The sequence below is a fragment of the Psammomys obesus genome, unplaced genomic scaffold, assembly GCF_907164565.1.
Source record: "Psammomys obesus unplaced genomic scaffold, mPsaObe1.curated_primary_1811, whole genome shotgun sequence".
NCBI lineage: Eukaryota > Metazoa > Chordata > Mammalia > Rodentia > Muridae > Psammomys > Psammomys obesus.
In genome coordinates this window covers 3,833,803-3,859,755 of record NW_026585643.1, presented here as the reverse complement: position 1 = coordinate 3,859,755, position 25,953 = coordinate 3,833,803, and the positions used below count along the sequence as shown (strand labels likewise).

Genomic DNA, 25,953 nt, shown 5'->3' with positions numbered 1-25,953 from the left:
AGACAAAGGAACAAATGCCTTTCTATTTCTGGTGTCTTCCAGTATCAGTCCACTGCCCTCTGTTGATAGGGTAAAGTTGTTCCAGCTGGCAAAAGAGAAGAATTTACAAACTCCAGCCCCAGTGTCATGGAGCAGTCCCAAGAAGAGTGGCTGAGGAGCTGATAACTGGCATAGTGTGAGGACAGTTCTACCAGGTTTCAGGGGACAAGGAAACTTTTTTTTTAATGGAGACTGCCCGCCTATTGGCTACATGTGAGCAGAGGTTTAGGTCCTCTTCATGTATGGTCCTTGGTTGGTGCCTCAGTATCAAGAAACCCCTGGGTTCAGTTTTTTTATTTAATTTTTTATATTAATTAAAGTTTATTCACTTTGTATCCCAGCTGTAGTCCCCTCCCTCCCTTATCTCCTCCCATGCCCCTCTCCAAGTTCCAGTGATAGGGGAGGTCTTCCTGCCATTCTATCTGACCCTAGCTTATCATGTCTTATCAGGACTGGCTGCATTGTCCTCCTCTGTGGTCTGGCAAGGCTGCTCCCCTCTCAGGGGGAGGTGATCAAAGAGCTAGCCACTGAGTTCATGTCAGAGACGGTCCCTGTTCCCCTTACTAGGCAACCCACTTGAATACTGAGATGCCATGGGCTACATCTGAGCAGGGGGTATAGATGACATCCATGCATGGTCCTTGGTTGGAGTATCAGTCTCAGAAAAGACCCCTGTACCCTGATTTTTTGGTTTTGTTGCTCTTCTAGTGGAGCTCCTTTCCTCTCCAAGACTTTCTATCTCCCCCTTCTTTCATAAGATTCCCTGTACTCTGCCCAAAGTTTGGTTATGAGTCTCAGCATCTGCTTTGATACGCTGCTGGGTAGTCTTTCAGAGGCCCTCTGTGATAGGCTCCTAACAAGGAAACTCTTAGTTGACTACTTCTAACAAAGGGCTTAATATGTGAACTTCTGAAGCGATGTGAACAAGTGCCTACTTACCCTGGATAGAGCACTGACAACCAAAGGAAGAGTTCCATCTGGTCCAGCCTAGTGAGCTAGTAAGTTTGTTTTGCTCAGTTGCAGGGGTATGGTTGATGGCAAAATAGCTGTATCGTTGAAAAGCCCTGCCTTGACATGAGCATCAACCTCCCAAAAGCTGCATGGATGGAGTCTCCCACTTCCATTATTTTATACTCTAGCATCACCCAAGGCCAGGTGCAGCTGGGACGGAATCACACATAGCTGTGTGGGGTTTGTGTGGGAGGGAGTGTCTGGAGTCCCCCCAGGGCAAAGTCTGATGGTCTTCCTTTCCTGTGAGAGAACTCAACAGACCAAATCTTATGAGGGTCTCATGCAGGTAGTCACAGCTGCTGCGCTTAATAGTAATGGCTGAACTGTGGAGCCTCTACTGGAGTGTAGCTAATAGACCAGGTGTCATACCTCTGTTGCCAGACCTGGTGGCCCATGGGAGACCGAGGCAGGCAGATCTCTGAATTCTTGGCCAGGCTAATCTACATAGTTCTAGGATCGGCGGGCCTATGTAAGAGACTCTGTCTCAAAAACAAACAAAAAAAGAAAGCTGACTCTCTGTCTCCCAGCAGTACTCAGATGCCAATAGCTCCCTCTATGCCCTTTTCCCCTCTGTGCTAGGATTTCATCTGGCTTAAGCTTGCATGGCTCTGTGCACACTGTAGCAGTTGCTGAGTTCATATGTGCAGTTGCCTGCTCATGTCCTGCAACGAACACTTTTAAGGTAGATCTTTGTAAATATTGGTAGGTATAATAAAATTACCCTTCCTGTCAACATACCTTAGAAATAGTGACTAGGACTTAGGAGGCAGAGGACTTGAGGGGATCTTAGATTCCAAGTCGACCTGGGTTGTTATCATAAGACCCTGTCTCAAAAAAGGAAAATTGAGATCCAAGACTTGCTAAAATTCTATCCACTTTAAGCCCTCCTTTAGTTATTAGCAACTTACAAAGTATGTCCACCAGTTTTTGTCACTGGAAAAAAAGGCTCCCAGTTTCAGAAGTTTCACTCTGGTCAGCTGGCTTTATGGCCATGATGAGGCAGAACATCATAGTGATGGGGACATGTGACAGCAGGAAGCTTGATGTTGGGGTCCAGAGCCTTTCCTGAGGCCCTGATTTATAGAGAGAACTCTGTTTAAAACTGGAAGCTTGCTTGGCAAGGCTAGTAATGGCCTGGGACCAAGGCCTTAGAGGAACTGAAATTTTGAATGCTGGGAACTTGATTTTTTCTCCCCCTTTAAGTGCTATGCTTATTAGTCCCAAAGTCACTGAGCACTTTTGGCCTGTGATGCACTTGAGATATCACTTTTTTTCTTTGTGCAACATTGCTTGATTAGCTTTCTGCTGACTTCATCCCATTGTAGTATAGTTTTCTGCTGATTCTGTCCCATTTTTCTCCTGAAAACTATATATAGAATTCTTAATAACTTGCTTGGCATAAGCCATAGCTTCTATAAGACCTCCTTATCCCAACTTTCCTGTCTCTGTTTCTCATCATCTGGTCTATCTTCAGGAACCTGTCACTGCACAATGACCTGCTAGTCTAAGTCAGTGTGATGACAGGATTTTCCCACTAAAGTCACCCTCCCAATTGGCCTGGTATGATATACCCACTGGTAATGGTGGTTCAGAAGTTATGGGAGTAACAACCACATTCTGGATGAGTCTGAGGCCCACTCCATGAGAGGAAACCCATACCTAACACTGAAAAGGACAAGAATCTGTGGCTAGATAGGTCCTAGGTCCTTGGGAGAACCCAATACTGTTATTCTGCTATATGGATAGTGTTTCAATTACTCCTAATTATTTATTATTATGCCCATAAATGAGAACATTTCTCAACTCTCATCAGAGATGCTTCTTGCAGTACATTGCAGAGACCCTTTACTGGTCAGTGTACAAAGAATAAGCAACGGTACAGTTCTAAGCCCTATTTTGGACATGTGTGTCACACTCCTCCCCAAAGGCTAAGAAAGCTCAAAAGACTGTACACGCAAGAGATGGTGAATAATATCTACCGGACACTGAAGAGATGTGCGGTGACTTGGAAAAGTCACTGTGTTGCTGGCACAGGCCTCTAGTGGAGAGAAAATGCTAACAGGAGTGATGCAGGGCAGGAAGGTTGAGATGCTGTGAGGTACTGCACTGTGCTTCAAGTGAGTCATTCATTTGAGTTAAACTCGGCAAGAGTAGAGAAGAGCCACCTTGTTACACCTTCATGTAGAAGCCTAGCTGATCCTGTGACTGGAACAGTGTTTCCTTCTGTTTCTCTTGGGTTCCCATAGTAAGTACAGCAAAGTCCTCCAGTTTCCAGTCTCTCCTAGCACTGCATGCCTAGCTAACCAAAGAGCATTAGGTAAGTGGCAGCAGATGTATTGTTGCATGTATTTTTGTACAAAGGAGTAGAAAGATGATAAGACATTAACAGTGAGTAAAACAGACTTGCTCACCGTGCTTAATTGTGTTTGTGTTCATTTAAGTTGATATGCCACAGGTAATAAACTTTATATCAACACATAGAAGTTTGATAACCATGAAACATTATAAGGTCAATGAATATGTAAATCTTTCTTAAAAGAATGCAGAGAAATTGGGGCATTTTGGGTTTTGTTGTTGTTGTTGTTTTTTTTTTTTTTTAAATCTTACTGCCTCAGGTAAAAAATGCCTAAAAACAGATAAATGCTAACAAACTTTGATGTTAATAAACCCAAATGGAAGTCAAAAAAATCAAAGTGTGTTAATGGCTAGATTATGAAAAGAAAGATGACACAGCTATCCCCTATAATTAGAGGTAATTTGTGATTTGGCATAGCTTTGTCCTGCATGAATAAAGGCCTGTCTTCCCTTTCTCATAATAGAACCATACTTGTCTGTCTCACTGTATGTCTGTGGAGGAAATTTCCTGCAGGCCAAGAAAGAGAGAGAAACAAATGATAATGATAAAAGCAGAAGGTATTTCATCTTTCCTCTTGGCAGCTCTGTTTCACAGAGCCCAAGTAAGAGGTTGCTTCTCCTTGCGCTATAACACATTCATAGACCGTGTATGTAAGGGCTTTTGTTGCTTGAGAAAGACACTTGTGCATAAACACATCCTGAACCACTAATGGTAACAGCATAAAGGTCATGTGCGTGATATAATAGTAGTAACGTCTATAGTGACCTAATTCCATATAGAACATTATTATTTAATGCTTCTGGATCTCAATACAACTTTAAAGTAATACTTTGTGAATTATATTTTAGTACATCTGGTTGTACAAAAAAACATCCATTTCCATTTATGAAACTTCCACGAATGTATGACAGAATAAAGGTTGTGATTACTAGCCATAAGGCCTTATACAATCTTATGCACATACCTTATGCACATACCTCGACATTAATAGTGTATTAAAAGTTTTAGATACCTTAGTGTGTGCTCTGCTGTGTGCAGTTTCACGAAGAGCCACACACCATGAACAGAAATGAAGGCCCTTTGTATTCACTTCATTATAAACACAAATTATGCATAGTCTTCCTGTAGACTTTCAGGTCTTTTATAAAGGGAGCAGAGGAAAGGAAGCTATCAACGGTACTGTGTTTCTCTACAGCAGAGGGTACTGCCTCAGCTCTGCTCTGCACACAAGCCATGGAATTAATCTCTCAGAAACAGGACGCTCTGAACCTGGATTACTAGCCATAAGGCCTTATACAATCTTATGCACATTCCTTATGCACATACCTTGACATGTGCATAAGGCTCCATATGTCCTGTACTAGGAGTCTCGTACCTTAAGATCCCAGGTGTCTTTGTCCTTAATTCCTCAGCTGCTCAGTATCCAGGAAATGAAAACCAGCTTTTAAGTTAGATAACATAAAATTTAAGTAGAATAGGCATCTGTCAAAAATTGTTCCAGGTATTGCAGGCACAATGTAAAGGGCTTAGTTGTCTGTTCTGGGGTTGTATGCAAGAAGATGTACATGGGCTGCTTTCTGCAGTTCGTATATGTAGCAGGAATGTCAAGAGACTGAATCACATCCTTGTATTTTTTAAAACAGTCTTTTTCCATTTCATTTAGCCATAATCACCCAATTAAGAAATCAGCTTAACTCAAAAGCAGATCCCTAGGAAGATATTTTCTGCCTTGTTTACACCTACAGCTGTGGAGTTTGTGGGATTCTAGGAATTGCTGCAGAAGTGAAGTCTAGTCAGGTGCCGCTGTTTGGTGGTGTAGCAGCACTCCTTTGTCTGTTTGTGGCTTGGGTGCTCCAAAGGTGGAGCTGTGACGGCCATGCTGACCAGCTAAGCGGCTGGAGGCGCTATGTGATCATCACATGGTTAGCATTGCGTCGTTAGCTGTGTGGAAGGGCTTGATTAGACCTCTGGTAGTTCGCACTCAGATGTACTAAGTATAAAAGATAGTTTAATGCAATCAGCAGAAGTAAGGAAAAGGAGTAGCTGAATACTAGTGGTGGTAGCACCTACTAAAAGAAGCTGGTTCACTTCTTAGCGGTTGTTTGCTTAAAGACAAAAAAATTGTTCTTTCAGGGATTTTATAGCAAATTCCATTACAGAGTTTTTAAAGAATCATCTAAGTAACTTCAAAATTAATATAAGCATGCTTATATCATCATGAACTCTGTTGACAAAAGTGATGGAAAAATAGAAAGGGAGTATTGACAAATCCCAAGTCTTAGATGATTTTACTACCTTTATACATGGCAGACCCTGAGAAGTCCTTGCTTGAACAAGAAATTAATTTGCCAGAGTGCTTTGCTATTTGTAGTGCACATTTAGAGCCTGTGGCCATGTATCCTTTGAGTCCGTTGCTGGTGACTTTATTATGAGCCCACGGAGTGTGGACAGACTCTCAACACCCTTGCTGGTGCTGATGCTCATTTCCTGCAGACATATTCTAACAGCAGAACTGTTTTAGAAATGTTATGTTCCAGGCTGTCAATGGACTCAAAGATGAAGCAGGGGGAAAATCCATTAAGACCTAAACCAACCATGGTAGAAGGCCTGAAATCCATCAGATCATGTATTGAGATTTACAGGAGTGTGAGACAGGTGGTGTAATCCAGGTTCAGAGCGTCCTGTTTCTGAGAGATTCATTCCATGGCTTGTGTGCAGAGCAGAGCTGAGGCAGTACCCTCTGCTGTAGAGAAACACAGTACCGTCGATAGCTTCCTTTCCTCTGCTCCCTTTATAAAAGACCTGAAAGTCTACAGGAAGACTATGCATAATTTGTGTTTATAATGAAGTGAATACAAAGGGCCTTCATTTCTGTTCATGTGTGTGGCTCTTCGTGAAACTGCACACAGCAGAGCACACACTAAGGTATCTAAAACTTTTAATACACTATTAATGTCGAGGTATGTGCATAAAAACAGATATTGTATATTGGTTCTAAGACTAAACTTTTTGAAGTTTTTTTTAATAGCACACCTTAAATGTAACTGGTTCCAGCTCACAAAGATACATGGGTTTGTGATACATGTCTCCAGAGCACTCGAAGTGTTAGCTGTGTGCTAGGCAGTGGGGTATAAGATCAAGGAATTTCCGTTCTTGGAGTACTCCAGAGGGGCAGAGAGTTCCCATATAGGGCACTGGAGCACTGATAAAAAATGCTCTCACAAGGAGGACACTTAACCCAGATGGCTGCTCCAGGAAGGACTCTTGGAGGAGGTGAATTAATTCTTAACACAAAGGCTATCCAGTAAGGAGCGATGAGGAAATTAACTGACTGTATTGCATGCTTAGCTTTGTCGCGTGTTTCATTAGAGTCAGAAGCAAATAAATGGTCAGTCTGTCTTCTGGAAAGGATCACTGAGGTCGATCAAAGGCAGCAGAATGAGTGTTGAAGCAAAGGACACCCCAGCAATTCAGATTGGCTATAAAACAGTCCTGACAGCAATAATCAGAACTATGACTGACAGTTTAAATTAATAGGTTTGTTTTTACAGAGGCCAACTCACTAAAGAACACAACTATCAATGAAAATATGGGTTTTGTTTTTAATAAGAAATTGCAAATCTGCCCTTCGGTTTCTTATTTTCTGTTCCTGTGTATGCTTCTTTGGTGAAACTTAGAACTGAATACATTTAAGCTTTCAAATCCTGCCATCTACCTGAAAGTTTTTTAGAGCCTCTCCTCTTGCTTTGTTCTGGAAAGCCCTCATTTCTACATGGCAACACACATGCCAGATTACTTTTCAAACAATTTAAGGGTTCTATGGAATTAGGTGTGCAGACTGAGAGTGCTGTCACTAGTCAGCAGGAAACTTTGAGAAGCCACCTCGCTGTTTTCCTCTTAAGCTGGGTAGCAAATGAAGCTCACAGACATTGCCAAGGGTCAGAATGCGGGGTGTGCAAGAGTACCAAGAATGTGGAAGCATGGAGAAAGCGTGGCAGAATAATCTCAGGATGAGTCACTCTCCTTCTGCAGCCCCAAACTATGAAATGCCATGGCCACAGATGCAGCTGTTCCCAGGAAGGGGTGGGAGGAGGAAGGGAATCCTTTAATCCAGCCCTTCCTTGCTCCATACTGTGCCGCATACTGCAGGACACGCTGTCCTAAGTGCTGGGGTCCTGCCTGCAGCTTCTGACCCTGACTCAGCCCCCACAGCATTCCCAGCCTCCCTGAAGCTCTGCTTTCCAAGAGCTGTGTTCATGAGTACCAGTGGTTCCTCCGTCAGACCAGAATGTCACAAAAGTTCCTTCTTACCTGCTCAGCGACCCAGGAAGGAAGGCTCACACCCCAGATGAATGTCCTGATACCAAACCTGTTACTAGTTTTATGCATAATTAATTACAAAATCTTTAAAGACACTAGTCTGGTGCATCCTCTTATAAGAAATAGAAAGCCAAAATACCATGATTTATGACATGCAAAAATAATGATCGGAGCTTAAATGTTATTCTCATGAAGCATACACAATGGTGAAGTGCTGCTCCTTTCTTTCCTTCATCTTTTCCAACACCACTTTCGGTAATGCCCCTCCAATTGAAAGCAAAGAGCCTTTTTTTTTAAAGCTCTGCTTGATGCTTTGTCATAGGTGTGTACTGTTTATTACATAAGTTGACGTTAAGTAATTGTAGAAAAAGTTCACACAGTATTTACCTACACTATATAGGGAATAAGCCAAAGTAACTCAACTATTTCTTAAGAAAATACTATTTAATTAAATTGGAGTGAGGAACACTGATAATATTTTACAGTGATGTTAACATTAAAGTGTGAGAGGGAGAGAGAGATCACTTGCATTCTAAGTTAAACTTTTGTTTAGATCACAAAAGTCACGGTGTAGCCCTTAGAAGGCGGTAGTAGAGAAGGAAAAATGAATATTGTGCTAAGTCGTCTATTTTGGAGGGGGAAAAGCAATAAAAGAGAAGATATGTGTTTCTTTTTTCATCAGCACTTTTCTTCCCTAGACACAAGTCTGTTTGGTGGGGTGGGATGAAGTACGTGAGAATGTGTGTATTATCCCTATAAGAATAAAATATAACAACAATATATTACACACACATAGGCCATTTCCTCATACTGTGCTTGTCTAAAAACAGCCTCCTTCACTCCGCTAGCTTCAAAAAAAGTCTGGAGTACCATCCCTACAGAAACAGCGCGAGATGCCAGGGGCATTCCGAGCTCCCAGGTTCTGAGAATAGCTTTTGTCTCCTTGGCTAAGGCTCTGTCACTCTGTAGAATTTACCATGAGACGTAGCTCATGCAGTGAAGATTTCTAATTTAGTCTGGAGTATTGTGTTTCATATACAATAAAATCTCCTTCATCCGGAACAAAGTAGAAAATTTGTAATGAGTGAAAATTTCCAATCGTAAAGTTTCCCTTAAGAGAAGACATTCAATCACAGCACAAAATGTTCAGAGGCAAAGCAATTTTATTTCATCCAGATTATTACCAATTCCAAAATAAAGGCCCCAAATGAATAGGTCTTACTTACTATATTTTGTCTAATGCAGTGTGTGTGTGTATTGGACATCCTGAAAGCTGTAACACTGTAAGAAAGGCCCTTTCTGTTCCCTCTTTATTCTTGAGAAATGCAGAGACCAAAGAATGTTCAACAAAGAACAGAGAACTTACTTTTTGTAATTTGTCACTTCATGGATAAAAAGTAGAGACAGAAGGGTGAAGCACCTGTTGCTTTAAAGGCAATAAATGAGTGAAATGTTTTAACAGAAGTCATCAGCTTTCAAAGATCCCTTTTATCCAGTTCCCATCACTCACTGCTCTTAATTCCTTTGTCACATTTTTTACTGCATTACAAGTAATCCTTGAAATCCATGGAGCATTTTATATATAACTAGAACCATGTGGATGGTTCTCACATGTTCAGTAGAGCCCCAAATCCCAGCATTTTTTTTTCTGTTCCTACTTTCCCACATATTTTGTCTTAGATGCAAGTTTGAAGAACAATCGTGGGGGTGATGGGAGAAATTTCACCCCCACTCACCAGCTTCCACCTAGCAGGTCTCTGAACAGTCTCCCTAGGTTTAGGGTAACAGAGCCTCCAGCAGGCCCTGAGCAGCCCTTTGATCTCATTCCTGTCTTCTCCCCTCCCTCTTCCTTCCCAAGGAGCTGGCTCCTCAGGCAGCTGCTCTGCAGTAGAGCCCTCGTTATTTATATGTAACTGTATACACTGGCCAACAGAGTCGCTGTGTAGAAGCACCTTATGAAATCTCCTTCAGATAAAGGGTGAGATTAGTAATGTTTATTCCATCCCTTCTGGAATAGTTCTGTTTATAACAAACAGGTTGAAGTAAGAAGAGACAAAAATTCCAACCTCCCAGGTTAAATAAGTTCAGGGCTGATACATGATGGATGGGTGTGCGGGCACAAGCCCACACCTGCTGCTATTACCTTCATTTCTCCACATTACAGTATAAGAGTATAAGGACAATATGGCTCTGGTGTGCTTGTTTTGCTTTTATGGGGCTTGAGAGGGATATACCTGCCTGGAGGCCAGAGACAGCTCTTGGGACACAGCTTTTTCTCTCTGCAATATCGGTTCTGCAGATTTAACTCCGGTCAGAAGAGTTGGCAGCAAGCACTTTTGCCTGCAGAGCCATCTTGCTGGCCATTTTATGAATCACGTTAGAGCTAATTCTGTCTAACCCTGTACTATAGCTTTCTGAGGGTGTGTGTGTGTGTGTGTGTGTGTGTGTGTGTGTGTGTGTCCTCGTGTACGTGTGTGTTTAAATAAGTCTTAAAAGGATGAATCCAGCAATAAGGATATTATATATGAACGGCTTTTTTTTTCTTTTCTGAAACCCATTTAAAAAAACTAAAATTGATCAGTCTCCCCTGAGATACAAAATTATTGAAGTGTAAAATACATACCTACAGGCCAGTGAGAAATGTTGTTTTCCTGTCTAATGGAGTATGAAGTCTTCAGTATTTGTTTAACTTGGCTGGATCCATTTTCAGGTATTAACTACATCTTACCTATGCTCTTGCCTCATTGATTTCATTTTCTTTCGGAATAGGATTTTCATGATTTCCTGCTGCTCTTAACTTAATTTTTCCTACAGAACTTTGTATAGGCCATATTTTAAACATGTTCTAGCCAGTTATGTCATTTGCCAAAAGTGATGTGATTATATATGCTATTCATTGTGGTCTAAGTATTCTTCTCTTTGCATTAAGATATTGGTTGAAGAACACAGCAGTGCTAGTAGCATCTGCTGTACGGTAATTGAGCTGTAGGGGATTTAAGAGGTAGCTGACTAAGCTGGAAACACAGCCTGTAGCCTAAAGGTGTGTGGGAGCTCTGCCTGGGCTCAGGCAGGGGTATATCTAGTGGGGGTATCCCTTTCCATTTTATTTGTTCTCTCATTTGTGGGATTCCTATCATCATAGTTCCTAGATTGAGGTTATTCTGGCCACAAATACAGTATGTTCCTCTGCCAACAAAGTCATGACTTGATGATGCTAGTCCTTCCCTGGACAGGACATGGGAGGAAAAGGCTGACATTGGGCCTTTGTTGGGCAGAGTGATGGAGTATGAAGTCCGAATTTCTTCTCTTTACTTGGCTTTCCCCAGCCCTAACAACACTGGTGCTGGCCCATAGGAGACCTTTGTACAAACCAGAAGCAGACACCCCTTCGTCTGTACCTTACTGTCCCACAAACCCAAAAGCTGTGGTATGGATGACCCTCAAAGTTATGCAGTTAGTGGCCTATGCATGGCAGCCCCATTCATCTGAGGTGGCTCAGGATTTCATTGGTGTACACACACACACACACACACACACACACACACACACACAGAGCATTGTTCCCCCTAGAAGAAGAGACTGGTTCCACCTGGGTTATCCTGGGGTTTCAGAAACATTTTTGCTGTCTGGAAAGTCCTTTAAGGCAAGTTTAAAGTCCAAAATTTTAGCATGGCTGTTTACTTTTGGGTTTTGTTTGTTGGTAAGTTAGAAGCAGTTAAGAACTTTCACTTACTGATCTCATGAATTTGTAAATTTTTTGGTTTGTTTTGTTTGTTTTTCAGGACAATGTTTCTCTGTGTAGCCTTGGCTATCCTGGACTCCCTTTGTAGACCAGGCTGGCCTCAAACTCATAGAGATCTGCCTGCCTCTGCCTCCTTGAGTGCTGTGATTACAGGCATGTGCCATCGTGCCTGCTGAATTTGTAAATTTTATAAATGACCGTTTGCTTTAAGTAAGAGTTAGTTGCCTTCAGGAAGGTACATTGTGCTGTTTTTTGTTTTGCTTGGGTTGCAGAAAACTAGTGTATAGATTCAATGGCCCCAGACTTTGTTTCCTGCATTCTGTAAAATGAGAATAAAACACAAAACCCAAAGTGGCTAGGAAGGGAAGCCAATAACACCTCAAGCTTCCAGCTTCCTCCAAATGCTGACCAGGTCCGTTAGCCTTGAAGGAAGCCTGGTGCTTTCAAGGACTGTTGGCAGCAGCCTTGACAGTGAGATTTATATGCAAGGTACAGTGCTTTAAGTTAAGAGTTTGCTTTGTGATACTATTTTTGTAAGCAGTTGATTTAATCCTAGGATCTCACTTGAGTCACATTTTTCTCGATTTCCTGAAATCCCAAATCTGTGTGTCAGTGTACTGAATTTTTGCCCATGTAGATTCTTTTCCTGGTGCCTCGTTATGACAAAGAATGAACTAATAGTGAGCTCTTAAAAAGTGTGTGTTGACATTATTGGGAAGATGAAAGCATATGTGCCTTGTGATTTAGTTTTATTTGATGTGTAACAGCATTCATGACAATGTAGAACTCTGTCTACTTGTACTTTTCTGAGAGACGTTCTGTTTTCACTCATAGCTCTAATCATTTGCAGTTTATATAAACAAAGCCCTGGTATTTGTCTATAGCGTACATTCTGCAAAGTACTTTGAATGTCTAGTGAGTCAGACAGCAATGCTGACTTTATACAGCACAGTAGAGTGTGAGGTCTATCATGTCAGCGAATCTTCCAGATCATTCAGGTTGCATTTGGTAGAAGGTATTTTTCTCATAGGAGATTTACATTAAAGGCTTTTAAGCTATATTTCTCATTTTCCTACATTTTGAGCAGCATACGGGCCATTGGCTGGCGGTGGTGACCTTGGCTGGCCCAGAGCTTTGCAGCCATGTGCTTTTTATTCTTTTCCTGCTTCACTGCAATTTCCCTGCAGCTGTGTCATGTACTGGACTCTAGTTTTTCAGTGTGAAATACACAGTTTGTTAAAACAAACAAGAAAACATTTGAGATAATCCATTCAAAGACCCATTGTGCTTAGTAAAAATGACCTATATCATGCTGATAATGAAGGCTGTGACCCAATGGATATTTGTGGTATTTGCACATATATTGTTTACTTTGGTTAATTTCAGTGTTTGAATTTTTTATTTGCATTGTCTTTATAGTAAAGTTTAAAAATAATTACAGCAAGCCAGGCATAGTGGCACACGCCTGTAATCCCAGCATTCAGGGAGGCAGAGGCAGGCGGATCTCTGTGAGTTTGAGGCCAGCCTGGCCTACAAAATGAGTCCAGGACAGCTAAGCCTACACAGAGAACCCTGTCTCAAAAAAAAACCAAAATAATAATAATCACAATAATAGTAGCAAAATAAAAATTTACAGAAGCTTAAAATGGAGTATGTGCTAGAAAACATTAATAAGAAATAACCTTGCAAATGTCTCAAATTTAGTGTGTAAGAAATTTAAGTATTCCACACCTTTAATTTAGTTTGAATTGGGAAGTGTAAAAAGAGTTACAACCATTCACAGACTATGACATACCTGAGCATGGATTTATGAACTATTCTGAATATATACATATAATAGTACTACACTGGGCATCTGTTTTTCTCAGATACAATTTTGACATCTTAACCTTTGTTATACCTCCTCTTCCTCTCCATCCAGACTGGTGCTCTGACTGTACTTACTGAGTTTGCAAGCCACTTTCTTTGCCTAGCTTATTTATGAAGTCCAGCCTGCCACAAATACACACCAATGAGAGAGAAGACAGAGACTAGAGAAAGGAAATAAGTGCCCAAAACAGTGTGGTTAATTTATGATATTGAAACCAACAATGACAACAACAACAACAGCAAAAAAGCCACCAGTGCTTATGAGGAAGAGGAACAAAGAAAAATGGGTAAAGAGAACATTGGTGCATGGGATCAGCCAGAAACAGATGAGAGGAAGAAAAGGAACAAAGAAACAAAAGAACCAGAAAAGGGAGTGGATTCCCTCCAAGGCCTGCTGCAAATTTGTTCAAGGTACTAGAACATGACTTGGCATCTTGTCCTGTGCCATACACTGCATAACCAGACATGGTCTGGAACTCAAAAGCTGTGATGCTGGCATTTACACAAAGCTAGAACTAGAAGTTCTCTAAGGCCCTTTCAAGTTTTAAAATTCTGGGTTAAACTATTGCTGAAGACCACATACCTTTGTTGCAAGATATGAAATTAAGCTAGAACTGGGCCAGAAACTTTCTGCCTGCTGGCAAGCTTTCACATTTCCAGAAGAAGCTATGCATGCTACTGGGGGAGAAAAAGCACCAATGAGCTGTAAGCTCTACAAACTACAATACCAGTTTGCCAGGCAAGACATGACCACAGGCATAACAGTGGCACAGACCATTATGGTGGTGATCATTTGCTCTCTGACTGAATTTGAGGCCTGCTCCACAAGAGGGTACTCATGCCTGGCACTGTGAACACAGTCAAAATGCTGTGGCTCTGAGTTCCTAGAGAATTCGCTTCAGTTGCTTACATAGATTGGCATGGCATCACACAGCCTTCTAAATAGTTTATTTATATACCTATGCATATAAATACTACACTCAACCTTAATCAGAGAAGCTTCTCTTTGTAAAGAACTGCAGTGAATGCGAAAGTGCCTGCACAAAGTTCATAGAATAAGCCATGACTCAACATTCAGCCTTTTAAGAGAGCATCTATACCACCCTTGCCATGGCGGGGAAGAAAGAAGTATCGGAAAAAGTATAAGAAGGCCTGCAAAATGCTATCTTCTGGGAATGACATAGCCATTACAACTATGATCTCACAACAGCAGAGGTTATCTGTGCACAGTGTGTACAAGACTGAGCCTGGCCTCGTGCTGTGGCATACGCCTTTAACCCCAGCACTCAGGGAGGCAGGCCCATCACTGTGAGTTCGAGGCCAGCTGGGTCTGCAAAGTAAATCCAGGACTGCAAAGGCTACACAGAAAAACCCTGGAAAAAAAAAAAAAAAAAAAAGACTGATCCTGTCATCAGTCAGTCACGGCTTTCATGGAGCCAAACCATACCCAACTAAACTTTGGCTACTAGTAAGTTCAGGGGAGAAGCTGCCATTCATTGTTTTTAATCATGTGCCCACAAGTGAGTCCACCAGGCTCGGTTAAACACAGTAAGTAGCAAGGCCAAAAAAGGGGGTTAGGGGATGAGAAAGGGACTTGTAGAGAGGAATAGGAGGAAAATAGTGGAGTGAGAGTCATCATAATTTACTGTGCATAGATGAAGTTATTAAAGACCAACACTAATAAAATTTATAAAGAAATGCTGTGTTGTAAATAACAGCTATGCTTCTGCTGTACACAGAGCACCAGCTAATATGCCATGCGTTAGAGTGAAACAAGCTGAAGCATCACTTCCAGGACTACTTGAAATCCAGACACAAAGAATGTGGGTATTAGAATAGCACATCCTTACAAAATCATAACAATAAATCTTTCTCCCCTTGGTAATATGGTTGAGGGTTGCTTTCATGACCATTGAACCATCTAGTGGGTTTGAGATCTAATCAAAATAGTTGTGAGTGTGAAGTAAAGCAAGATAAAGCCTAACAGATAAAAGACTAAAGCACTAAAACTGGCATTGGCAAGTCAATCCAATTTATATAAAGTAGCCATAGCTGTACAATGTGCACTTACTGCACTTGTGGGCCTTCAAATTTTACTTGTAAATTTGACTACTGTTTGATAAAAAGTAACCTAAAAAAAAAAAAAATGTGTTGGTACATTAGCTTGAAAAGTGAGATCATTTCAAAATCTTTTCCCTCTGCTTAAATGTAACAGCAAACAAATTTTTCAGGACATTCTACTCAACTTAAATTTGATAAAACCAGGAAAATAATGCATACTAGTTAGGAAATCGGCAGCATTTAGGCTGGGTCTTAAAGAATGGCTAATTCTAGTTATTTTCTTTGTGGGTCTCTAGAATCTAGTTTATACCCTCCTCTTGCATGAAATCTTACCATTACACTGCATTTTCTCTCTCCGGAGCTTGTATGAAAACTTGTTGGAAACTGTGAGATTGGTGCCGTATCGCCCGTGCCGTCAGTTACCTACTGTGCTGATCTAGACAAGCTTGTTGACCTTAACAAGCCTACATTCCTTCGTTTTTAAAATAGGGATGATAACTATGGATGCAACTGGGCATTTTGAGGATTACAGAAGACATGCTTATAAAGATGCTCACAGCCTGCCAATATTTTCTGCTACACAATTATCCACTTGATTCATTTGCATTTTGACTCTTCCTAGCATATTTCTGAAATTAACAAATGCTTAATTAAGGGCTTAATTAAGCTACAATAATAGAAATAGAAAGGTGCTGTTGACTAGTGATAGCAAAGTACCCAACCTCAGTGATAGAGGCAGTGGACAGTACCACTGATGAGAATAAAGACTATTGGTGCTGATAATGGGAAGTGAAAGGCTTTGGGCTAGTACAATGGGTTTGTTTATACTGGGGAGTAACAGGAATCCAGAAAGCTACCATACCAAATTAAATTGGAAGGGTGTTGATCGAGGGTGTTGAAAGGTTTTGAACCGTCTGCTGGTGGAGAGTCATGGTTGTAGGTCACATGTGGAAGTTATTTGTGTGGAAATGACCTATAATTCTATGCAGACTTCAAGCTCAGAAATTAACTAGTAAAAAAGGATCCTTATTTCCTTTGTCTTTTTTGTTCACTAGAAAGGATATTTAGCCAAAATGTAGATGGACTTAACCCAGTCAACCATCCAACTCTATAAAATGGCACTTCCTGAAGAGTTGGCTCTTAAGAAATGTGATTCTATGTGAGTTAGCTTCATAAAGGCATATGGAAAGTGATAACCATGGGGCCTCAGTGCCTAGGAGCACTTGCTGCCCTTGGAGAGGACTGGAGTTTGATTCCCAGCACTCACATCAGCAGCTCACAGTTGTCCATATCTTGAGAGGATCTGACACCCTCTTCTGGCCTCTGTGGACATCCAAACATATGACATATATACACATCACATTGTTTTTAATTAAACGAATATTTTATTTAATTAAAAAATAATTTAATTAAAATTATAACCACACAGTAGAGAAACTTTTAGAACCAAACCTTCTAGAAGAAAGAAATACGGTTGTAACCAGGCTTTTATCCACTTTATTGGGTTCTTTTTCCTAACTCCCTAAACCACCCCAAGCCCTTCCAACTCCCTAACACCATGTAAGAGAGAAAGAAGGTTAGAGGATAAAGGGACCATTAATATTGTTAGACTGCTTTCTGCTGATTAGGGGCATCAGGTTCTTTGGGGCAAATTTGATCTTGAGTGTAAGGATATTGCCAACCAGCAAACAGCAAGGCAGCAAGCAGCAGCAGCAGGGGCAACAGCAGCCACATACCCTGTTGGCTCCAGCATTTATTACATACTCTGAAGAGCCCCCAGAATTCCAAACATAAACAATCCTTAGCTGGCAAAATCACACTCCTGCCAGACAAACCATAGTCAGCTGGTGTATACTATCTCAAGGAGCCCTATAACCCACACCTGGGATCAAAATAAAACCGTAACATTTCTGTGTTTAATTAAAAAATTCTTACTACACACAGTCTCTTACACAGTGTGCTGTGAGAGAGTGGTAGGTCTGTGCATTTACTTCCTATAAGTGAAGACCAGGAAAGAGTGAGCTGGCTACAGTGAGGAAGATGGCCGGAACACCAGAGTGGACACACAGTTAACACAGGTTAACACCCAGTTAAGACATAACCCTCTGGCTGTGAGACCTGTAGTCAAGAGGGTTGGATAAAGAATTGGACTTTGCAATGGTTGAGGCATAAAAAGAAGTTAGACAAAAAGAAATATCAAAAAAGGAAATTTTAACAACTTTGATACAAAAATCAGGAACACTTTACTAGTGTTTCAGGATTTGAGGGTGTGCTTTTTCTGTTGTGATACTAGTTTTGCTGTTTTCTTAATAAACTTAACAAACTTAATAAAGTTAACGTTAGTTGTAATGGGTTTAACATTTAGTGATGACACATGTTCGTATTCAGCCCCTTTCTGTTCTAATGCTTAGGACTTACCAGTGCCATTGGATCCTGGTCTTGCTCCAACCAACCTCCCTTTCCTGGCCATACACATTCTATAAATTCACTGTCACTGCACATAGGACGTCCTCCAAACTTAGTGTTTGTCTCACTTGCCATTGCTTTTCTTTTGTTAAGCAAAATTATGTGTCTATTGCCATGTATAAAAGCTGATGTTTTACCGTGTGTGCTTTATATATAACATTCAAAAATATTACTAATATTACTATGATTCCATTTTCTGGTGTCTACAATGAGTATGAAGCATGTAAATAAAACTTGCGCCTGGGCTGGGGTCAGGGTAGAGTACCTTCCCAGATTGGGCTAGGTACTGAGTTACCTCCTCACCTCCTGAGTCCTTTTTATAGTTAACAGCTTATGGGGAAAGAACAGAAAGCACACAGAGCCTGTAGTAGTGAGTGCATTGCTTATGGTGTCAGTGCTCTGCAGGCACTGAAGAGCATGCAGAAGGGCCAGAACTGACCAGGTGCTCAGGCAGCTTGCTTTCTACTTCAGGGGAGAGAGTCAGCCGAAAGAAGCCTCTGGATGTGGAGAAGTTTAAGCAACCAGAATTCCTATTTCTTCCCCTGGTAAATCCTGAGATTGGTGCTGAGTGTGAGGAGTAGGTGCTGGACCTGGTGGGATACACAGTGCAAATGAAAATGACACCGAAGGGGAGCAGTCCAGGGTGAAAGCGCACAGTCTCATGTCGGGGCTCCACATCAGCTCCAGGGTTGTCTACTGCCATGTCGCAGGCTGTGCAGCCACTGAATGCCTTCAGTGGAGCAGAAAACTTAGTAGCGATGTCAGCACTGTCTTTCAGCTGTTGGTGATGCTTGGTCCTAAAGCCTGAGACTCCAGCACCATCAGTGTTTGACCCAGACACATCCTTTTGCACTTTGTAGTCAAGTTATGTGAGCGGAGCCTGTCGTGAAAGCACAGCTGTGCATGCCATTGCCCACATCTATCTGGTGTGATGGTCTGCCCCTGTCACTGTGGTGGCAGTGGCCTTCTGCTCCTTCTTACTGAATTAGGCTTGTTCCTGTCTTCCTCAGAAGGTGACTCACTCCTTCCGTGACCTCTGTGAGTATCATCCCTTCAAAACAGTGCCCTGTCTTACCTGAGAGACCTGCCACCACTTTCTCCCGTCTTTGCTGTCTGTATTACTTCTCACCTCTCGGTGACTTTACATATCTGTGAATGTTATTCTCCCTCTTGAGAGTAACTTCCCTCCAATTAGTCATAATTGGTGTCTTAACTTCAGTGCCTGAAAACATAAGGACTTAGTTGATATTTGTTACATGAATAATGTAAACTTTGGTGGTTGTCAGACCTAACTTACCATTTAAAGGTAATTCTAGAGGTAGCTGAGTTTGGAAATCATACTGAAAAAAAATCTTTAAATATTATTTCTTTTTCTTTTAGAAAAATGACTTGGGACCAGTAGAGAAACTTTCTCTCCGTAAACAGCGGTTCATGCAGTTTTCATCACTGGAGCATGAGGGAGAATATTACATGACACCCCGAGACTTCCTCTTCTCAGTAATGTTTGAGCAAATGGAGCGTGAGTGTTTTTGTTTGTTTTGTTTTTCTTTTTAAACATGAGGGTTGAAAAACCTGTTTTCAAAATTAGTGACAGCTTTTTTGCATTTCAGTTGTTATTATTCCTTGTATTAGGCATTTTCTTGTTATGATGTAACAATTGTAAACTTTTATGTATATATCTTGGAAGTAGTTATATTGTATGGGTTTTTCTAAATGGGGAAAAAGAAAACACAGTTTTTAAGATGCCCAAAAAAGGTTGTTTAATAATTTGACTGGATATCAGTTTTTGGTAGAATTAAGGTTGTAAATTGGGAAGATAAATAAAGTAGATTAATTATTAAGGAGAGCCGTTATCAGAGTTACTGTGTTTGCTGTAAGTTGAAAAATCCGGATGAAAACAATATAACCAAAATTAAAATAACAAAGTACAATTACTTTATAAACAGAAAACTCACAATTATCCCATAATGGCAGAAACCCCCAGGTGTATCACCTGAACCAGCCCCTCCCACTGTGCAACAGATCGTGAATGCACACAGTGCTATAAAGCCTGTCACTCTTCAAAAGGCTGAATTCACTGTAAGCACCTTCTGTACAGCAGAAGGCTGAGGGTGAGGCAGGTGCCAGAGCAGGAGGGGTGCTGAGCAGGAAGGAGAGGACTGACACACAGTTGTCCCCCGACCCCCACATGCATTCCCTGACAGGTGCAGGCACACACACAATAACGTATATGCATGTGTCCCTGTGTGGGTGTGCCCCTGAGTGCACATTCCCCAAAGGCCAGAAGCCTCTGACCCCTGAGCAAGACTCACGGGGGGGAGGGGGGCTTGTGAGCTGCCCAGCACAGGAACTGGGAACTGAGCTCAGGCTTGAAGAAATGGCTCAGCATTCGTTCTACTTTTAGAAGACCCAAGTTCAATTCCCAGCACACACGTGGTGGCTCACAGCTATCTAATTCCTGTTCCAGGGGATCCAGTGCCCTCTTCTGACCTCCACAGACACCAACCACACATGTGGTATGCACATATACGTGCAGGCAGAAAGCTCACACATAACATAAAATGAACACATCTAAAAAGGGGGGGAGACTTGCCCCCCCCCCCGCCAATCCCAGCTCTATGAACTAGAACTCCTTCTAGACTGTTGCAGCCGCACAGGGCTTGCGCTCACAGAAGATGAACGTCTCACGAGAGTCAGTAGGTGCCACTGACAGTGCTGTTGTGCTCAGCTGCACCTGCTTGACGGTCTCAGTCTCCAGAGATGCACAGTATTTCTCCTCTCGGCAGTGTGTGTCTGTGTCTCCCTGAGGTAGAGAAACATTTCCTAAACAAGATAAAAGTTCCTAGCCAAAAGAATGAGATTCAGCCATATTAAAATTGAACTTTCTTATCAAAAGTTGCCTTAATGAGGAGCTGGTGACGGTTTGGAGTGTGAGTCATGGTACAGAGGTGTAGTTTGAGATTCTTCCCAGGGTGTGCTCAGTCATCCTCGGGGTGTCCACTGCGTAATCCACATGTACACCAGTGGGGCCAAGGGAAAGGAGTTGCCCGACACCAGTGGTATTTCATGGAATGAGATAGACATGTCTCTGGAGTCAGTCGCCACCCAGGGGCCTGGAGAACATTGACTAAGGAAGCACTTTCCTGGCTGATGAAAAAAAGTTCTCAGCTATGGTCATCTGTTCCCTCTAGAAGACTATGCAGCATATTATATGCTATGTGCATGTTATGTGATGCTTAATAAAAAAAAAATTTAAGTTGCCTTAAAAAATTAAAACAAGCCAAAAATTGCTAGAATGTATTTATAACACATAAAATGGACAAGAATTAATATTTACATATGAAACTATATGCTTTTTAAAAAGGATACGCACATGGAAGAATAAAGGCTCTGTCATCTCCAGGAATGCTAAGTAATTACTTCAGAGTGACATCACTAGAGAAACTGTCACTTCAGAAAGGGCCATTTGCCCTGTCTTCTTACATGCATCAAGCCTAAAGAGTCTTTTGAGAGGGACATCCTTCACAAAGTAAAGCCAGAAAAACAGCCTTGATCACTAGCCTGGTGACTGCAGTAATTCATCACAGCCCCAGCTAACAAGTTCTTTGAAGTAACCTTTAGCTTCCATTAGCCTCTGCCCTCCCCCCCAAGATATCTGTTAATGATGTCCCTCGAATTTACCTTAGTGCAGAGATCCATTTGTCCTGTCTGTCTTCACAAATTGATTGTTTTCTAAATATCAAAGCATCTTGCTTTGGTTGTTTCTTCAGGCTTCACTGTCTTGTGAGGTTCTCTTAACCTCTCCTTAGATCCAACCAAAGAGCCTGCCAAGGGCTGAGGGTGCCAGTGCACTTTCCTAGGATGTGTGAGGCCCCGGCTTCCATTCCCAGAACTGCCACAGGAAGACTAAATGGGGGAGAGAGCTCTCCTCTCTCGGTCTCTTCCTCTCCCCTCCCTCCTTCTGTATTGCTATTAAAAATGCAAGAATGGATATTCGCAGAAGCAGCAGCAAGGAAATGAACATAAACACTTCCCTTCTCTGTACCTGTGTGAGATAAAAGTTTACACCTGTTATATTGGCAAGTCTCATAACAAGGGTTGAGGAGGCTATAGATGAAAGGTGGACGGCTCCCAAGACTTTTACATACTCTTGGTTGGAAATGGAAAACTCCAGCTGCTTTGGAAAACAGCTGTGTTACAAAATTAAATATTACATAATTTTTGAGCAACATTTGCATTCCTAGGTGTATATACCCCATACCCAATAGAACACTTGCTGGTGTGCCGTAAGATACATACAAAAAAGTGTTTATAGCAGCAGTGTTGGGTTAGCAGAAAAGCTGGAAACCACTCACACGTCCACTAGTGAGAGAATGGATAAACCAGAGCGTGGTCACACTGGGAATTCTATTCAGTAAGAGTGAGTAAATATAGATGTTATAGCAAAGTAAAGAACCCATAGATCTACTGTTACTGAAACTGAAAGAAAAAAAATTAAGAACATCATTTAAAGTCTCTAGAAATGAGTCTGAGGTTTTATAGGAAATTTAGAAATATCTGTTCTACTATATAGAAATAAGGCTACTAAAATTAATAAGAAAATGTTAAAGTACTTTAATATCGCTCCTTCCCCTACCTGTTGCAGCTCAATGAGATGGAAACTCATTTTAGACTCATTCCTGCTGCAGCCAGAACAGCTCTCTGAGGACTCTATTGGGAGGAGCAGTGCTTTAGGCTTTACTTTAGTACTTTACTGTGGGGAGGCAAAGAGTGGGAGCACCCTCCCCACCCATTCCTTATTTGTGGAGTGGAGTCTCTGCCTTGCATGCTCTTTCACTGGGAACACTGGGGACTTGGCTGCTCTTTTTCTGGCTGGAAAGGCAGAGAGAGTATTCAGAAAAGAAGATGAAGACCTGGGGTCCACTTGCTGGACCATCATGCTATTACTCAGAAAGAGTAGCATCATTGCCCTTACATCTGGCTGCAGAACTCTGGCCACAAGAGCTTTTTCTGCCTAGGTGATAGAAGCTGGTTGAATAAGTAGCTTCTGGGCTCTCTCCGATGGTAGTAGCCTCACTTTTACCATAAAGTAGACTTTGAAGCACTGAAGCACTCTCAGAAACAGGTACAGAGGCACACTACCACATGCCTGTAATCCCAATACTCTGGAGGTTTAGGCTGGAGGGTTGCTAGTGTGAGGCCAGATGAGCTCCATAGAAAGCAAAACCCTGTCTCCAAAGAGAGAGAGATAGGTGGATAGATGGATAGATGGATAGATAGATGGATAGATGGATAGATGGATGGATGGATGGATAGATAGATAGATGGATGGATGGATGGATGGATGAGTAGGTATGTGAAGGTTGTGGTAAAAGGCAGTTGAAAGGGCAGGGATAGAGTCAGTGAAGATAACAGGTTAAACTATGTGTTGGCTGCTTTGCAAAAGAACACTTAGGAAGGGAACAAAACTGGGGAGCCTTCCAGGGTCATAACAAATATTAATCACCCACGATGGGAACTATTCCTTCACAGGAGCCTAAATTAAAAAATGACCTCTAGAGCAGTGTGTGCCCAGGGTTCAAGTCAAATCAGCAGGGCAAAATTGTCTGGACTCGACACCTTAGTAAGGTCAGGAAGGAACTTAGAACTCCAAATCCTGTGCCGTTCCTGTGAGTGACTTAACAGTAGACCTCACTGGGGCGTTCTCTCAAGTGCTGAGCACTTTTAGAGTGTAGATTCAAACACATCTTTACTAAAAACTGTCCAGCCAAACGCTCAGCACATTCACAGGCAGTGTGGGCCATGGGGAAGGAGTGAGTACCCAGATTAGCACAATGGATTATCTAAAATGTCCAGGGCCCAACTGCAAAAGCCTGAGACTACAAAAACACAAGAACACGTAGGATCACTGGACAGAAGCAGGCAACAGAAATTGCTTGTGGACTGCAACCAGATAGGAGATTTTACAGGAAAAGACATCAAAATAACCCCTAAAATATGTTCAAAGGACTACAGTAAACTCTGATTAAAGGCTGTGACATTTCCACTTCTATTATTCATTGGAATGCAGGTAAATGATCAGAAGGCACTGAGCCAAATCAAGAATTCAGTAATTTTGCAGGCCAAATAATACTTCCTTTATGTATATGATGTCCTTCATCTTCATTTTTCATCGTGGATAAAATAATCTTGGTTACATTCCTACGGATCATGATGAACTGCAAAACAAAGAAAAACTAAGCCAAACCACTGACCCGTGGTCTCTGGGTAAATGAAATGATACAAAGCAATCTAAGATTTATTAGATTTTAAACTCATTTACCTGGCGTTTATCTTTTTGGCCTTTTGGTAAATAATACACTTAATTAATAGCAATTAATGAGGCTTATGTAAGTGCTGTCTGCATAGCACTTCCAAATAGACACTGGCAGATCCTCTCACCTGGTTCCTGTGGGCTCAGGTCTCTGCTGTGTACTCTCCTTGCACAGGTGATCCAGCCAGAGCGCCATCTTCCCTTTCTAAGTTCTCTCCTGCTGCACTTCTTTCAGTGACTTTTGTCTTCACCGTTCACCTTGCATGCTACTACCTGGAACTGTCCCAGTTTTAGTCTCAGATTTCGGGATCTCTGGCAACAACTAATTAATTATCCTCCACTCTACCTGCTACCCAGGATAAGCATTTCTGACCTCATAAAAATGTCTGGCATCCACTGTCCCATCACCCCAAGGCCCCCTTCTCCCCCTTGCCTGCAGCCCCAGGGCTTATGACTGCCACTCTGATGACTGCTTGCCAATAGCTCTCTTCTCCCTCTCCTTAACTGATGGGAAGTCACACACTGTACAGATTGGAGCCACTAAGTTCATCTTCAGCTTCACCTAGATCCTCCAAGTCATTTGCCTCATATGTCAGTTTGCTTTCTGTAGCTTCCTTCGTCCATTTTCCCAAATTTCTCTCCTTCCCAACCTCTTTGTTTTGCCATACCCTTCCTTCTCTCATGATAAGATTATACCTCTTTGTAACTGAGCAAATGAAGGCTGAAAGTGGAGGAGTCATTGAGATTCCTCTCAATCCACCCTAGCTGGAGCCTTCTCCCTCCCTCCCCTCTTTGCCAGGAGAGGTACATCTCCCTTACCTGGAACCTCTACCCTTTATCTCTGTTTCTTCTCTGCTGTCTCCTTTTTAAGCCCTTCATGTAGTCTCACCGTCACTATGAAAAATTCTCAGACATGAGGGATACCAGCACACAAGTGTGCAGGGTTACTTAAGGCTAAGGTGCTTGGGAGATCTCAGAAGTACGTTCAGACAAGTACCTTTTTGGCAAGTCAGAGAGCTGACCCCCAGGATACTTGAGCATTTAGAGCTAGAGCGAACACAGAGGAAAGAGAGCAGTAGCTCAGAACCAGGAGATGCAGGTGCTGCTGTGAGTTCAGATGAGGAGGTTTCAAGGAGAAGAAATAATCATGAGAAGTGCAGTTGAGAAGCAAGCAAGATGAGGACCAAGAGGTCAGCACTGGCCAGCAGCGTGAGGGTTAGCAACGTCTTTTCTAGGAACCATTTGGTGGGCTGGTATGAAAGCGGATGCCTAAGTGCAGTAGGTTGGGGGCGAGCTGGATAAAGGTGAAGTAAGCACTGGGGTCACTTGCCTAAAGGGAAGAAGTAAGATGGGAGATGGGGTGGAAATGTGGGCTGAGGGAGATGATTGAGGCACAGTGAGAGGATTCTTCTATGACAGAGGCCCTATGAGGACAGGGTAAGGGAGTACAGTGGAATTAACTGTGGAATTAGCTGGAATTAACTGGATTGTGGAAAGACCCTCCATACCAGCAGTATAGGGATGGTTACCGTGTCTCTGTTTCTATGTTCTCAGGGAATGAGAAGCAGTTACAAGTTTTAAGAGAAGGGAGGGTATTGAGGGCTTACAGTAGTAGCCTCAATAGAAAGAGATAGTGGAATAAGAAGGACAGTGTGATTGCCAGTAGCCTCATTAAAGCTCCATGTGGAGCCAATGACATGACACAACTGGTGAAGGTGCCTGCCACCACCCAGACTACCTGCGTTGGGTCCCTGAGCCTCCGTGATAGAAGGAGAG

The 25,953-nt window shown here is 42.0% G+C and overlaps 1 protein-coding gene across 1 annotated transcript in view; it reads left to right on the top strand.

The window, feature by feature from the left end:
- Micu2 (mitochondrial calcium uptake 2) overlaps positions 1-25,953 on the top strand; it is a 70,322-nt gene that overhangs the window by 6,781 nt on the left and 37,588 nt on the right. Inside the window, exon 2 of the mRNA XM_055617106.1 lies at positions 19,245-19,383. Within this exon, the coding sequence (XP_055473081.1) occupies positions 19,245-19,383 (139 nt within the window). The remainder of the gene's footprint in view (positions 1-19,244; positions 19,384-25,953) is intronic.